This window comes from Atheta coriaria, unplaced genomic scaffold, assembly GCF_025399875.1.
Source record: "Atheta coriaria isolate IRGN ID8LTWV9N9 unplaced genomic scaffold, Caltech_Dcor_3.1 hic_scaffold_5_pilon, whole genome shotgun sequence".
NCBI classification, from domain to species: Eukaryota; Metazoa; Arthropoda; class Insecta; order Coleoptera; family Staphylinidae; genus Dalotia; species Dalotia coriaria.
This window is the reverse complement of record NW_027045447.1, coordinates 1,401,692-1,419,316: the sequence shown is the minus strand read 5'-3', so window position 1 is coordinate 1,419,316 and position 17,625 is coordinate 1,401,692. Positions and strand designations below refer to the sequence as shown.

The window sequence follows — 17,625 nt, the reverse complement described above, 5'->3', positions numbered from 1 at the left end:
TTCAGATCATATAACGTCTTCATGTTCTGGTTTTCCTAATCCCAAGTGCGTCTCACATTAAGTTTTACTCATACTCAAACTAATACCAGCTGCCATTCTCATGCATACTGGAATGTCACCAGTTCACCACCAACTACCCTTATGCTGTGGAAGCATTGAGTTTCTTTACACATTGAAAGGACAACCCACCCGCACCCACATTCGGAAACTTTGCACATAACATTGACATTTTAATCGGCGCGCTTCTATATCAATACTTGTACGCCATTATGGAGGTAAAGCTGGAATTCCTCGTGGACTAGTACATTACCAGGAGGATCACTATGGGGTAGGTAAGTATCGCACCGGCACCGGTGTACAGAGCGAAGTGCATAGATAGCGCTGTTTATTAATTCACGCGCTGGGTAAATAAATTACAAGAGGTTAAGATCGTGTTGAGGAGATGTCAGACGAGTAAAGGTTGGATACGTAATTAGTGATTAATAAACGAACAACTTGCACGGCTTGTTTCATCGGTTATAGAGGATGGTAAACAAAAACAAAAAGTGTTTGCTTTGTTTCAAAACTAATATTTTCTGATTATCCACGGGATAATTTGAAAGTAATGTAAACGCTCCCCTCGGATTACACGTAATTTAGCAAATCTGCGGCATTAAAAAGTCGACATTACGCGCGTTTTCCCTGCGGGGCGTGTTGCTGCAGGTCAAAAATTTTCATTAAGCGAAATAAATTCGCACCGCTTGTGAATAAAATCTTTAGACGCGAGCGAAACGACTGCACCCGCGCTAATAAATTCCGCGTTAACGGGGCCCAGTCTCGGCCGGCGGGGGCGCCAAAAACGTTAACGAAAATACGAACTCGCCCACGGCCTTAACGCGCGCGCCGCTGTGATATACGGAATGGGAATGCGTCTTTCTCGCCGCGGTAGTTTTTATTAAAACCGCCTTTAAAAATTATTGCGGATGGTAATTTCTCCCGCACTCCGACACCGCCGACACTCGCGCTCGGTGATTTTTTGCGTTGTTTGCGTTTTTCGCTCCGACGTCCTGATATATACGCGGATAGTTTTTGTTGGATTTGAATTTGTACATGTCGCACTGATAACACTCTAGCCACATTTCCAATGGAAAAAAAGTTAAATTCAAATTTAAAAACTATTATTTTTGCCAATATCGGAAAAAATTGAAAAATAAACCAAAAATTTCAACATACACTATGTCCCAAATTTAAATTTAAAATTAATGTAAATTTTGTGGGTTAATTATTCTGGGTCTTGTACAAATGGCAGAAATTCCATGCGTTGCGTGGTGTTAACCCACAACATAATCTAGTGCTAGTAATTGTAGCTTAAATCGTAAACTTAATTTGAATTACAAACGCAGATTTGTCCCGACATCATGTTGATTGTATATTCTACATCTACAATCTTCGTCGAAGCCAGCAAGAGAAAAAGTTAATTTAACTCCATGGTCATCACAATGCACTGATTCCAATAATACTAATCGTGCAGCGTAAAAGTTATTATTTTCTTCGGAAGTAGATAGACAGAATCCAAACACCGAAGCGAATTAACCACCGAAACCGATGCAGAGGGTAGGCTAATAGTATTCTACATCGTGGCTGGCGGAGATGTGTGAGCGCATTAATTTTCCCGTTTAATTAAATTGTAACTTATCTGCATTGCCCTCCGCTTCGGATTACATAGTTTAATCAACTGATTAATTATTTAAAACCGGTTTAATTAAGTTACATGCTACAAAAAGTGCTGAAAACTATTTCTAGAAGAGTGATAAATAAAAAAGTTGTAAAAAATCTTAGATTTTTTTCTCTGTGTGTGAAGAAAAAAGTGTTCCTAGAGCGAGTCTGACACATACCGGCCATAAATAAGCCGATATTGCATTCCTTTAGCAAACGTGAATTAATTTAGGCCCTCGAAATGATTCCGGCGCGCCGCAACCGCGGAGCCTCTTCTAATTCCCATTTGGAGAGCGAAATCTTACCGAATGAGAGATTTTGCCGGATTTTTTCTGGCGGCACCAGCCGAGGGGTGAAATTTATGAGCGGCGCGCTATCAAACTCTCTTTAACAGATCAAACTTATAGAAAAAGCATTCATTTGCTGTTTAATCTCATATTAATTACATTTTGACGTTATGAATAAAAACACAAGTTTTAAAGTTTCACTAAAAAAATTTAAAAAAAAAATAGTTCGAGATACTATAAAATGCGTCTGTGTGGTTTATTGAACCAAACAAAAATTTATAGTCATACTCCAAGTTAACATTTGTTTTAATAATGCAAGTTAGCTGGCTTTTCTTGAATGTACCACCGCGAAAAAGAAAAATATTAGAGGTAGTCGCAAATGTTGACAGCACAAGTGCTTCCTGAATAAATTAAGAGTACGGTAGTGCGCATTAGATCCACTGGATCCACTCCTCACATACACCACTTATCTTCCTTTGCCGTACAACGCATCCCGGTCGCATCCGCAGCCAATGCGAACGCAAACAAAGTGTGTGTACAGAAAAGAAAAACAGAATATTGCCCACTTTACTTGCCGCAAACAAACAATAACGTTGTGGGTATTAAAGAAAAAAGAAAAAAGATATAAATATAAATAATATATAAATAATTATTGCATTGTTTTATAACATTGGATAGCGGATGAATTTTTACATGAAAACCGTGTACCTAGTACATATTAACATTCTATTAAAATTAAATTTTTAAACAAATATTTTTCACTCTCGCGCGCGGGAAATTGTTGTCTTAATTAGTGGTACAAAAAAAGCGCACATAAACTCAACAAGAATAATCAAATTTGCCATTTTTTGCGCTGCGGTTCGAGTTTTGATGCTTTGTTTCTGAGTTTTTCATTTTCAAAAAAACCTTTTGTTACTAAATTAGTATAATATCTTTTTTGCACTTTTTATTTCTTTACAAACACGTTAAATTTACTTTTCACACATAAAATATAAAAATATATTACAATTAGTGTAAAATTCGTATGACTAACAAACTCCAAACTAGTGAAAACACTACTTTTCCATTAGCCAATTAGATGCATCATTAATGCTGCTAAAATGGCGCGGTACACTCTGAATTTTTGAAAACCGGTCCCAAATCTCCAAAAACCCATTTTATTTTACCCTAAATATTTTTATCGCTCGTTTTTCATCGATATAAAACCGAGACGTATACAACTTGAATACATATAAGGTAATTAGTGCGAACAAAAATGTTCGCTGTCCTCCAGCTGTGCGCTAGCGGAGAGAAAGTCGCTGCAGGACAACTCGGAACGAAAAGTTTGAAAAGTCTCGGAATAATGGCGCGCTCACAATTAGCTTTTTCTTCTGGGACACGAAATTCATTAAAGCAATTTGCATTCTTAAGAGGCGCCGCTGGCATAAATTTTAATTTACTTCAAACACAATATATATCAATCGGTTTCACACCGAAATGCGCGCGTTAAGTCTGCCGGAAAAACTAGAACTAAATATGTATAGAATTTCGGCAAATTTGCACGTCGAATTTCATGTAAAATTCAAATAATCGCTGGATATTTGATGATGTGGCTCGCGTGGAGATTTCGTTATTATCATTATGAAATTCCGCGCGCATAACTTGCATTAAATTTCATCGTTTAGGAAAACGAGTCTTTGTAAAGCGCTCTGAACGGAAAACGCGCTGAGTGTTTCTATTAAAGCGAGCCAATCGCCCAATATACAATATATTATCGTTTGATTCTGCGCTGCAATCGGCGATAAATTTAATAAATGCTTTCAAAACTGGCGTCATTATTGAATCAATCGCGAATTTTGCTGATTGCCGGCTATTATTTGCGATATAGTGAAATAGGGATTATCGATTGCTCCTCCACCAAGCGACCGACATGGATAAAATATTAATTAGCGCAAATAGACGAACTTGTTTTGCATAATTTATTTATAATTACGGCGAGTATTGTCGTGTTTATAATTAAAATTAAAATTTATATTATTTATGGAGATAATAGAATAATGAAACCGATGGTCTTATTGAGATATTTGCACAATCAAAAATAGATCAAAAATAAAAGCGTGTAAAATGTACGGTAGCGAAATTAAATTAGATCAAGGCTTCCGGTGCCGGATGGCACTCTTAAATAATTCATTCCATAGCAGTGTGCCATCCCACGCCAAAAACCTTTCATCACCGCAGAAACTTTGCCTTCCGGTATTCCGATTTTCCAGCTCTGCGTACGTGACGAATCCATGCGTTCTTAAACGCGCATGGACGTGTCACGTACCCCGGCTGCAGTTTGTGATTGTCATCTCTCGTCGATAACGCACACACACTCAGACCAAAAGTCCAATATGAAAATAGGTAATGTCATCCGAATTGCGGTGCAGAAATGCTGCCGCCGCCGTGGAAAGAAGTCGATCTAATGGCACTGGTACCGCAGTGACTATAAAAATCGGTTTCACATGTGCGATTATGCACAAGCGGAGCGCGCAGCGAGTTTTATTCCTCCCAGATGCGCGATTTGCCATCAGGTCTCGTGCTCGCGCCATTAACATCGATAACGTGCGCGGCGCGCACAACCGGCCGAATTGCTCTACAATGGCTGCGTGCCCAAACGCGCTGCAGGGTCGGGAAATCAAAATAAAAATATGAATAAGATAAATTGCGCACGGCGGGCCAGAAACGCGCAACATCTTGCGCGGAATCCATTAGGAGTAAACCGGAAGTAAACGAATATTCTCTCTGGTAGGTATACCTCAAGAAATTAGATGGCAAACGTATAAATTCCGCTGAAGGAAAATCAATATGCAGATGTAATATGATAAAAAATGTATCGAAACGCGCAAGTTTACGATAACAATATATTTTTCACCTGCGCGCGGCGCGGAGATCTGTTGCGGTTGCTGGAACTGTCCTTAGATGTTTATTTTGTGTTGCCAGGTGTATTGCCAGGAGGCATATTCGAAGGGCACGTAGGTGCCATCGGTATTCCTTATCGAAACCGAGTACCGCCGAAAGGGTGATGTATTATTTTCAACCGCAACCTCAATAACAAAATCACGGATTATCCTGCGCAGGATATTTACAACTAGCGAACAAATGTATTTTCTATATAAATATAAACGTGTATTTTGATTAACCGGTGTTTAAATTAAAAAAGTTGTGCTAATAAATTAGATTCAAGATAAATTTAAGCATTTTTATTAAAACTGAGCAAAGCGCGACTCTTAAACGACTCAAGTGAAAAGTGTAAAGTTTTTTTGGCGTCTTGATTCTCATATTTTTAGCGGATGGTGAGTGGCTTGGTGAAAAATGTCGCACTGAAATATTGTGTTTTCCACAAAACGTACTTTTCACCGCATACGAACAAAATGCGAACATTTCAACATTAGTTATTAAAGCTGCGCGTTTTATATTCGACATTAATCGTACATTTCGAATGCATTTTGCATCGCGAGATCGCGACACGTAGACGTCCGCATAAATGTAAATCATAAAAGCCGGCAACGTTGCGCAATGTAATTTTTTATTATTTGCGCAATAAAGACGAGCGCGCCGAGCACTCCCTGATGGTTTATTACTTTCGAAGAGTTGAGATTATGAATTTTTACCATGATTTTGGTATTAAAAACGCATAAAATTTTATTTTTATTTCAATCCCGCTGACAAAGGTGCTGATGTTCCTAAAAACAAATACAAACATATCTAGCGTATCCGCCCAGTGCACACAAACTTTACTCGCAAGTCATTAGAATTCATGAACATGTGTTACATGCGAATGTTCATTTACGAACAATGGCGCAACCCGAAAATTCGGCGACAAGTTATTCACGGTGAAAACTGACAACTGCTTCGGTGTAACTATCCATGAAAAAATAATCAACTTTATAAAATGTTCAAAATCATTTTTTGAACGCTGCGCATCCATAAAACTTACTCCTGCGGTAGTTAAAGCTAAAAGAGCAGAAGAAAATTTATGTTTGCAGCCACGCGAGCTACCTGATAGTGATTTTTGTTATGAAATATGTATGATGCGGGATGGAATCAAAGCGTGTGGCGCAGTACAAAGAGTAAAATGTACAGAACATCTTACATTGTAGCATCTAAGCGTTCTCGTGGTATAGAGAAGCTAAAAAGAGCGAAATATCTAGTGTAAAATATATTTCCAGCAAGCGCAAGTTGAAGTTTATAGTCGAGCTAAGAAAGTAGAAATCCACCCCCAACGGTTTAACCCCGGAGAAGTATTAAAACGTGGATGTACAGAAAAGTTATTAGACGTGCACCTGAAAAGGGTTTTATTTTAAGTCAAACAAATTATTATTCTGTATTCCAAGCGACGTTTATGAAGATTCCGCAAAGTTTCGCTAGATCAAAAGATTTACGCAAATGATTTTTTGTGCAGAAAATAAGAAACTTTCAAAATGAAGCATTGTTTATAAAAGTTTACGAAATGAGTTTCAAAATTCTTACCTTTGAAACGTGCAAAGTGGATTGTCCCGTTTGTAACGTGATTTTTCCTCATCATGGCATTTAAAATTCCTTTGTCGCACAACAAGAGTCTGAAATCAAAAAAGAAAACTGTTTCACCAACTTTGTTTTCTTCGCCGCTTCTTTTTGTCATTAGAAAGAATTCCAGTTAAAGTGAAATACAAATTGTCCCCCTAAAAACAATACAAAATATTTAATCCCTTCGGAATTTTCAATAATGATTCAACTTTTACGCGAAACTTTTGCGCAAAAATTATTTTTATTGGATATTCAAGATAATCCGATTATCGCATGCGGAAAACTTTTTCGCTGGGATGTTTTCAAGGTTTACCGTCACATTCAGTTTGGGCCCGCTTGTTTGCTTTGTGTACTTTTACACCGCCCAAGTCCCTTACGCCTTGGTCTTGTTGTTTTCTTTCCATTTCAAGCGCGGCGCGTGTCAACGACGCGTAGTGTTTTAAAGCACAATCAACTGAACTAAACATTTAAAAAACTTTCGCAAGTTTGTTATACTGATTACAAACACAAACTTTTACTTCTTCGTCTCTGTTTTTTTTTTGTGCCCTGCCGTCATCTTCGTGTTCCTTTTTCGCGCTCGTTTCCTCAACTCTGGCTCTTGACTCTACTCCACACCACTCTCCTACGTTTTTTTTTCATCTGCTACTTTACCTAACTTGTAATTAGATAACTTTCTCATTCTTGCGCGAATACTTTTTTTCGGAATGTTGCTGCCGTTTTATGAACCCGTGCCATATTTTCGTCGTATCTTCGTTTTTTATTGCTCACGCTCACGCTCAAATCAACTTAACTCAGCTTAACTTATAACTTGTCCAAGAAATAAACGAGCTTTTAATAGCAGGGGCGCAAAAATTAAGCGACCATGACAACTGCCGCGTACTTTTTTTTTTCTATTTTAAAAGTGTGTGTTCTGCTCGGTTAACTTTTTGATGTCGAACGATTAAATTTATTCCATGCATCGTGCGTCGGAAAAGTATTCAATGTGAACAGTCTCGTACATACGGATGTTAAAATTGAATCGCTAAGAGCCAATATATTCAAGTTTGCTGTTTGCAAACTTTTCGCTAACTTAATACTCAGCAGAAAAAAGACGAACGTCGCTGCTTAAAGATAGAAACGAATAATAAAACGAAAGTTACAAAACAGTTTTTTTTCTTTTGACCTAAAAGTGAATAACTTTCCGAATACTATAAAATTCTATAATAATTTTTCTTCGTGAGCCAGATAAGCACATTTGAAATGTAAGTTGAGTGGGATTAAAGCGCCAAGTTATTAATATTTCTGGATATTTGTGAAATCGGATCATTGTTTTCGTACTTTGAAAAGAAAATATGATTTATATAAAAAAACTTTTTTCATTATCCTTCTGTTGTTTCAGGCTTTATACTTTCTTGATATTAATAAGTACCACTGTCTAGACTCCTTTATTTATGTACAGTAAAAATTAATTAATAATCCAGTCTTACTGCGCTTTATTTTTGTTTATTTTTGCAAAAACAAAAAAAAATCGAAACATAAATCATTGAATACCGCCGCGCGTTATTACAATTGACGTCGGTCGGTGGCCAACCATCTTGAATTCAACGTTTGGTTGTTTTACAACAAACTCTTCTTTCGTTTTCCCTTCGTCAAACTCGACCGCTTGCTAGCTGGGGCCGCGCGCGGTCTCATCTCTGGTCATATTTATATTTTCATCTGTAACTCGCGTCGCTTTTGCAAAACGCCGAGGTTTTCGAAGCGTCGAGATCCGAAACAACTGCTGCACACGCTTGAACTTTTCCTCCAACTTAATACTTCCTGAAAAGAACTTGAAAGGGATAAAAAGGTACGAGGCCGGGGCAGAAACTTTACTTCGCCCAATGCTGGGGCTCGATTTTCGTAAGTTGTTTATATTACGACGATTTTATTCGCCGTTTATTTCCACTTATTTTAATTTAAGATTTTCCAAACTTTTACTTGACCGCACAGGACTAAACCCCAGCATACATTAATTATACCAACATATTTTATGTAATCCAAACTTTTAAATTAAAAATTTATTTCTTTCGTATCTAGTTAAAGCTTGTTATTTGCTGGTAACCTTTTTTATGTTTAAGAAAGTTAATGCTGGTTATCAAATGAGTTCAAAGAACGCCAATAAACAGCGGACAAAAGCAACGCGCACTTTGCCACATTTTAACATTTTATTTCCTGAGTGGAAAATAGAGCGGTAAAAACTGCGGCATGATTTCACCGCAAGATGGCGTAACTAGAATGAATGTTATATTCTTTCGCATGCAGTACGTCATTTTGTCGGATAGTGCGGTAAACAAGCGCGTACAGAATTCCGTAGCCGCACTCGCAAGTTATCCTTGTATCCTTTGACCCTTCTACTTTTCATAAATGATCGAAAGATAGGACGCAAGCGGCTTACGCCGCGTCGACAGACGAGGTCTACGAGTATCTATGTGACTGTTTTTTAAAACAAGGTACAAAACCCTCTGCAAGCCTCCAGGCGTCCACAACCCACGATCGTAAATATTCAAGCAGCTCAAAATGCATTTTTCCTATGGCGAGGAAAGCTTGGCGCAAACGTTGAAAAATGCTACTTTAAGGATGATGTGATCAATTCCACGAAAGGACCCGAGAACCTAACCACAAAGTATGTGGTTAGCATGCATAGAATAAGCAATTCATTGTGCGGTAGATCAATCCAGGAGTGAGAGTTTAGTTTTTGGCTGGTTAACTTTGATGGAGCGCGTGTGTGAAAAGAACGCGTCACATTGAAGGGGCTGAAGGGTCGACGGGTTGCGCAAACAATGTGTCCGACTGACCCGAACATAAATTCTAGCTGACATAGCTTGACACGACAACGTAAGGTCTGACTATCAACTAGTTTACACACACTAACAGATACAAAATAGGAAAATGTTAGAAATATATTCGCACAAGAATTAATTTGATTGCATACAAAGGATTTCACTTAATCCTCACTAATCTCTGGAGTATTCTATGTGGTTGTTAACGTCGTCTCACATCAAAATTGCTTGCTTGTCGGATTCGGGTGTTTCAAGGGTTTAATCACATCTATTATCAATCAGGGGGCAAATTGGCATGTCGGATCAAATGTCGGTCAGACAAAATCTAGGTCACTCTGGGGTGAAGAAGCAGTGTGCTGTCTTTTGTAACTTGGACCAGAAAAAAGAAAGAGACCTCGGAGAGTGCTCGCACGCCGCCCAGAGGTAAGCGTTATCGCACGCTGGGGAAACGTCCTCGGTGGTGTTTCGGTTAAATACGGAGCGCGCTCGATTTTTACACAAAACCACATTACTACAATGACTACATTTTGTCATTTACCGCTAACAAGTTAAACATTAATTTTAACTCAATGTAAGCAAAAAAGTAATGCAAACAAAATTTTATATTAATGTCGGTAGCACAAAAAATACGTGCAAAAATTCGTGGTGGAGGCGCCGCGCAACCGACATGCACTCGTTTTAAATCTAAATCCACACATGATTCAATCATAAATCACGGATATTCGTACGCGCGTTGTGGCATTTTCACTCTTTCGGCGAAAATTTCAAATTTCCTAAACGAGATTTTCATCCATTCGCAATAAAAACATTATTTTGTTAATTTCGATATCGTAAAATGCAAAAATATCACATATTTCAATATTGCACATGCTTATGACACTTTTTAAACAAAATTTAACTATTTCTTAATTTGTTTATGTAGTAAATATAATGTTTTGATGTTTATATGTAACACTCGGTGTAATTTTCGAAAATAATATATCGCACACGCTGAAAATGACTGCCCTAGTTGTATGTCAAAAAGTACATTAAGAGCGTGCACCCAGAGGGCAAAATATATGTCATGCCCCCCGCGCGTGACATACGCGATCGTGAGTATGACAGTTTCGGGCATAACCAGAAGCGAGCACCGCGAAACACCACCACGATGTGCAGCGCCGATAAACAAGCGAATGGCGCTGCCCCCGACGCGCATTAAACTTTGAACGCACTAAAAAGCACACCGGCTATCACATCCACTAGGCTAATATTTGTTACATCTAATTTAAGGCCCATATAATAATATGTCCATAAACTCCTTAATTAAACGCCGCCGTTGAGTGTCGATAAAAGACAATTGACGCGTTCTAAAACCCTCCGGTAAATTATTACGCGAATGTATCCACACACCTGGAAAACTGCGATATTTTGATGACGCTTTATTGCAAAGTAATTTTCGAGCGCTTAATGCTTTCGAGCGGTCTTCGCCCGAGCGCGTTCGTTACATTTATTAGGTCGAGAGGCGTTTACGGACGCAAACCAAACACTATATTAGAAATGAAAATAAATTTCGCGAGTCATTGAAAGCTCAACGTAATTGACAATAAAATTTAATATACACTGTGTGTGTAGGTGGTTGTAAAATGGGCAAATCATCACTACTAAACTAAAAATAATTAATTTAAAAAGAGCATTAAATCATGTTTTAAAGAGAGCGATTGTAAAACCGCCGATAATAAAATGATTATTGAACGTATCGGCAGATACGCGGCGCGGAAAGAAGCGGATATATCTGAATTCGAATAAAATATACATTTCAGCGTTTCCTTTACCACACGGCCCACTTCAATCACGCGCGACCGCTATCATACTCAGATGTTGCGTTGTATGTGTGCAGCGGTTTCAAGCAGTCGAACGATTCGTAAATGCAAATGCTAAAAAGCTAATGGATTACTTTCTACGTCTGCGCATCGCGAATAAAACAGTACTATATGTTTTTCATAAGAAAATTGAAAGCAAGAAATGCATCGTCAACATTTACAACTACGCACTAGTAATGTAGTTTTAATAAAATTAGTTTTAATGTTGATTGAAACTGTTAAATAAACAACTCGTTAAACTAATGGTTATTTAAGTACATTACGCAATATTATTTTCTGTTTTCGAACAACGTTTACGCTTGTAAAACACTAATTTCTTGATTAATTATTATTTACATTTAAAGTTGAGTTTTTAACAGGCGAAAAATCATGAATTGCATTCATTTAAGCGATTTGTTTGCTCATGCACAATTGCACATAAACTAATTTAGTGTTCTGTTGATAACTCAATTTGCAAAACAGAAAATTCAGTTATCTGATTGAACCCAGAGCAATAAATTTCCAATAATACTGCCTTCAATTCGTACATCGCGTTCAACTTTCATCAACTCCAGTGCAAATGTAATAAAACAAAAAGTGTCCACTCGACAAATTTATACATCCAGCGATAGATTAAAATATTCTGATCATCGTTTTCGCGCATTCAACAAAATTTAATGAAAGATTTTTGTAAAACGAGCAAAAAAGTATTACATTATTCACGTAATCGTTTGTTCTGTTTTCTGTCGATACAAGAAATAAGAAACAAGCAAACACGCGTCGATTATTTAATAATTTGTGCTTTAATCGAAAAAAAAAACGCTTTTCAAAGGAATTCAATCTCCGCGTGCGCACACACACACTTTGAAACAACGATTAAATGGTTATCTGTTTGCCGCTTACTCAGCTCAACGGGTCGAACGAAAGTTTTATTATAATTTTTGCAAATGAACTTACAATCGGGCGAGCGCGCGAAGTTGGAAGCGATAATTAAATTCTGCGCACAACATTACTCACAGTCGTTGGAATGTGTATGTACTGTAGTGGTAGGAACTAGGAGGCAAATTGCACGCTGAACGATTTAACTCGTTTTATTCATAATTGTGTTGAGTATGTGGGCACTAATGTGATTATTACGTTTGTTCTTTTGCGGAGCGTAAATCTGTCTGCGTGTGCGCAAAATAACACCAACTTTGGCTTTATAGTTTTCGGGTGTGTAAAGTTGTTAAAGTTTTATGCTGACGCTAATAATTTAGCAAAACCCCGCGCGAGTTTGACGTGTGCGCTTGTATTACGATTGCAACTGGATCAGAGAGATGTGGGCGAGTGTGTGTCTGCTATTAGGTAATAGTTTGGTCGACGGGGCGGGCAAAGTGCATTAACGTACGGAGATTACAATACGCGCAATGGTAATATGATAATCTGGTGGCGCACCGGTGGGCGGCTTATTCTCGACTTGCTTGACCATCCTAGATAGTGGCTAAAAAAAACAACACACACGTATAATTCACATGGGAAATTATTTTAATGGAGTTTGACATTAGTTTACTACGCATGCGCATTGACACATATACTTAACCTATAATTTACTCATGTGGGCGGAGCAAATAACCAAAATTTTCATTTAAATAACCGTGAAAATAGGTTAATCCTTATTTCAAGTGAATAAATTTATTGAAAAATCATTGAATTTGTAATTTTACGATTTGATGTCAAAATATTATGACGTTTGTCTCCTTGTAACCGCTTAAGTTGCATACCACAGATTTTAATTAAATTGGTTGAATGAGTTATGAGCGCTCACCTCGTGTTGTCACCACAAATCATTCGATGTGATTTATTAGTTTGTGTTCAGCGAAATGGCATTAGTATATTATGACAACAATAAGAGAATAATAATAAGTAAAATACTTTTCATAAGTACAAATAGGTACAAGTAAAGTTTTGAATGTCGAATAACAATTTTAATTAATTTTATTCCAAAGTCCTCAAAATAAATATTGCGTAGCTCACTTTGTTGTTTATTTTACACTCGAAATCACCACTTTGCCCCACTTAGTGCAGTGTACACCCACGCCGCCATAGTCTCCATGGCAAAAAGGATGAAATAAAGAGGAAAATCGGCGCCAGTTGGATTTCGGTCAATAAGTCGAAAACACTATTCTCGTCGTCGAGTTTATTCACTATCCTCGCCATCCTTTGCGCTCGCCCAAGTATTGTATAAATATACAAAAAGAATGCGAACGATGCGACGTTGGGTGCGGAGGAGGCGGCGGCGGCGACGGCGGCGAGCGCTGCGCTTTGGCGCGTACAAAAACTGCGCGACGGAGAAAAAGAGGAGAGAAACGTCGCGCCAATTTATTCGCGCACGATGGCCGAGCGGGCAAAACTCTTACTTCTTATCGCGTCATATATCGAATGAAATTGAGAGAATGGATGCTGTGTTACAGATAAATTAAGGAACAATAGCGGGCGTGAAGACACCAGTGCCGAGAACAGATAATGCGGAAAAGATGCGCGCAAAGACAACGCGAACGAAACCCCCAAGAAGGGATTACAATCAGCATGATGGCAGTGATTATTCTTTCAAAGTCAAATAATCGAATTACACTTTAAAAACAAAACAATGCGAATTATTTTAAATCGTTTTTTGCAATTGAAGATAAATTTATGTACGAAAAATAAACGAATCGTCGCATTATCAGGATTGTTGAAAAGTATGTGTTTTATTACGAAGGTAGAGGGTAAATTGCTGTACATTATAATGCAATCAGCGATCGCCAATGTACCGGTGCGCTCAAGTTGCTCCAAAATTACTTTAGCAACTTTTTCCATTATATTATGTACCCGTCAATTCTGCGCATTTTGCATCTAAACGAATTCGAGCAGATGTCTGAAGAAATTTGAAATCTGACGGCGTGCCAACTATCAATCGGAATCAAATTTAATAGCACGTTAAAGAATATTTTAATATATACAAAGTGTTCAAATAAAAATCAAAACTTTTTGAAGTCATTTTCTGGCAATTTTTGATTATATTATTAAAATATTCTGCGTGAAAATAACCCCGGATCGGTTATCCCTCCAGCCGGGCTTTATTGCATTGTGCGTCGAGTGTAAACAACCCATTGACTTTTATTCACTGTATTCAACCCTATTCACCCGTGGCGGCCGTATGCCCAAAGAAACGTGAAGTAATTGATTAGTTCGTTCGGTCAGCAGCGAGCGAGCTTTCATCGCTTTTAGTTTTGCCACTACAATATTAGTCAATGCCTATTTGGGTTTTTGTAGCCCGACTGCATACAGCCAAACATAATACAAACGCACAATCATTGCGTTGCGTAATATAACGCGGTTAAACTTGACTTTCAGAAACAGGCGGTGGAGGCGCCGGGCTCGTAAACGCAATAGAGATAGATTAAGAATCCGTACAAAAGCGCCCTTCAAGCGATCGGCGGGACGAAAGGAACACGCTTCGCATCGGCATCGACATCGACGGCATGTCGAAACAATCGTTAGCAGTGCGAATTCCGCTCTTTTTGCTCTAAGCTTTCGCTGAGTTCTTTTTTTTCGCGCAGCAAGTATTTTCCACTCTATTCCCTCTTGCATTATTTAACTCGGTGACGTCGCGTCACAGCCAGAGAATACTTTATTTTGCTGTGTAAACACAATTGATGTGTAACTGTCTTGCAAACAAACGAAATTAATTGTTATTTTAGCAGAAACTCAAACCGTGTGTTTATTATCTTAAACGTCTCATAATAAACAATGTATATTAATAAGCGTTCGGTGTTTTTGCTCAAAGTTATCATGAATATGAACTATGCAAGTTTAAGTTTAGTGCTTCCAGCTTTTTAATTATAATTTACATCCAATAAGGTTAAAATAACAGCTTTAAACTTGCGGCGAATTTCGAAGCCAAGGATTCGGAATTTGCAGCGCGTAGCTGACGTGCATAATCAATACAATTATGACACATGCAAACTTTAAAGTAAAATAATATATTTTGCTACGCATGACCTAATTTTATATTATATCTAAATTTTATGTATTCTCTCAGGCACATGTTTTTAAATGTTTGGTTAAGTTTGCATCAAAGGAACGTATTAAGATAACTTAATTAAAACGCGCAGCCAAGGTTAAGGTACTATCTTATCTTATTGTACATTAAATTTGCATCATAATTGCTCTCTTATTTCCGGTGCTGTATATGTTTCCTGTCCTGATGAGCGCGAGTGCTCGTTTCGCAATTACAGCGGCAGTTCGGCGCCACTCGCGCAGCCTTTTCGGTTACAATTCCACAGTGTACACAAGATACAGGATTTGCAAGGATTTCCGACATCAACATTCGTGAAATATCTGAGAAATCATCAACACTTGGTATACGCGGCCATTACCTACTACAAATTGAAATTATTATTATTATCTAGTAAATAATTTACGGATGAATCTCTTCTAATGCATTATTAAGAACATTTCAACCTATTTATTAGTTTCAACGATGGATAATTTCAGTTGTGTGGCATAATGAGATATTATACAATTTAGAAGTGTTGGTTATGTGTTATAAATGCGATAAAAGGATAAAACTTGAATGTGAGAAGGGGTTGATGGCTTTATTTGCATAATAAAAGAGATTTGCGCATGAATTAGAAATGTGTGACAAATTCGCAAAGATTGCTATTATTGCCCTTTGGCATAAATCAGCTCCAAGTCGTAAAATAATTTTGCGCAATTATTTTATTGTCAGTAAATAAAATATTCATGATTAACGAAAATTTATTACTGTAAATGTACCAAAATATACAGTGTGTTATAATAAAACAAATTTTTTTTTTTATATTTGTTTGTTATGTGAACATATTGTTGTGATGTGAGTATCTTGCGTTAACATGTACCACACAAACAAACTCGTATATTATTAGGGATTACATACAAAAAATGAAAAAAAAAGCAGAAAAAAATATCATGCGCGTGAGGGCGGCACACGTCCACGGCGCTAGGTGGCATTCTAAATTCCATATAATTTTTTGTTTCGAGCGAGAAATATGCGTCCGAAAAACGCAATAAATTTTCATATTTCCATCATTTCGCGTGCGTGTTTTGTAATATTGCGCCCACAACACCGCCAACACCACAACGCCAACGCCAACGCAACTTTCGGCTCTAGGGCAGTGCGGCGTGATTGCGACTTTATCAAGGGAAATTACGCCGAATTCAAAAAATTATTTAATTCTGTGACTTACCCTCAAAAAACTAGTATTTATCGCTCCCTTTCAGAAAATAAATGATGTATAAAGGCAATTTAATTAATTGTAGGCCTTTTAAAATTTACTCCCACAACTTTCTTTGAGTTTTCTTTTTCTTTAAGATGAGACTTCTTCAGAATTAAATCCTTTGACGCGCGCGCGTTTAGTAAGCACAACGTTTAAACATCGCGCTCGCGCGCCAGTTTAATTAATCAAACGCACTTTAATTGTTCCTAAATAGCGGACGAGCATCGACGACGACGAAGCCGCGAGAGAGGTTCGAGCGCGCGCGCGGCGTGTGAATGGAGCGAGCGGCGGCGGCGAAACGCGCGTTCTGCCGACGAATGTGCGACTGAACGCCACACAACCAACGACGGAGGTACGTCGCGGCCGCCTCCGGACGCGCGCCGCTATCTGTTCGCATTCCGGGTGGCGCCGACGTGAGATGGAATCGGCAGTTTGGCAGGCGGCGGTTCAAGTGACGTCTTCGGTTTTTGCACGCGCAAGCCGTGCTTAAGGACATCGATTCCCCTGGCGTGCTGACGCGTCGAAGATGTGTCAGTCGGAAATCGCGGAAGCCGGATGTCAGTGCAAGACCTTCGACAACTTATCTTTGCGGAAGCCACGCATGGTTTATAATTTTAATATTTTACGCAAAATTTTTGTGAAATTTTTATTTTTTAAGTTTGTCTACACGAATCAATAGTAATTGAAATCAAGTGTGTCTGCCGGAAAATTGCTTGATCAGCATGCGTCAACTGCCTGACTAGACTAGACTGCAATTTTGTTCGAGATATCAGCGTAATATACTGGATCGATGCATAAAAAACTCGGTTGAAAATTTTCACATATTTTTACAAGTTTATCCACGTAGAAAATGCACCGAAAAATATTTTTACATTTTCATTATAAAATATTAATTAATATATTTAATTTTAATTTAAAATTTAATGTTTGCAACAATACAAATGAATAATTTAGCAATAAATCAATTTGAGTCTAATAAGTCTGGTTTGCAACACTCAATTTTTAATTGCAACGCAAATGGTTTGAATAATTAAATTTATGGATGTCCGGATGAAATATCTTCGGCGTTTAGCGCAGCGGCAAGCGGAACAGACGTTGAACATCTCGGCTGTCTGCGGCCGGGAGGCGGCGGAGGCTGCAGCGCAGGTACAATGCCTTCACAGCGCAGCGCGCATTATATCATTCACCCCGTTCATTTCATATA

The 17,625-nt window shown here is 38.1% G+C and overlaps 1 protein-coding gene across 4 annotated transcripts in view; it reads right to left on the bottom strand.

Annotated features, from left to right (window-relative positions):
- Positions 1 to 16,738, bottom strand: part of LOC135791837 (neural cell adhesion molecule 2-like) — a 32,111-nt gene extending 15,373 nt beyond the window's left edge. The window contains exons 1-2 of one of the 4 annotated variants that reach the window (XM_065302390.1): positions 16,392 to 16,738; positions 6,474 to 6,562 (exon numbers count right to left, since the gene is read on the bottom strand). In XM_065302390.1, coding sequence (XP_065158462.1) covers positions 6,474 to 6,528 — 55 coding nt within the window. In that variant the 5' untranslated portion in view covers positions 6,529 to 6,562; positions 16,392 to 16,738. Of the gene's footprint in view, positions 1 to 6,473; positions 6,563 to 12,102; positions 12,401 to 16,391 lie in introns of those variants that run through there. The other 3 variants (XM_065302392.1, XM_065302388.1, XM_065302391.1) reach the window with 3 other exon arrangements.
- Positions 16,739 to 17,625: the final 887 nt, after the last annotated feature.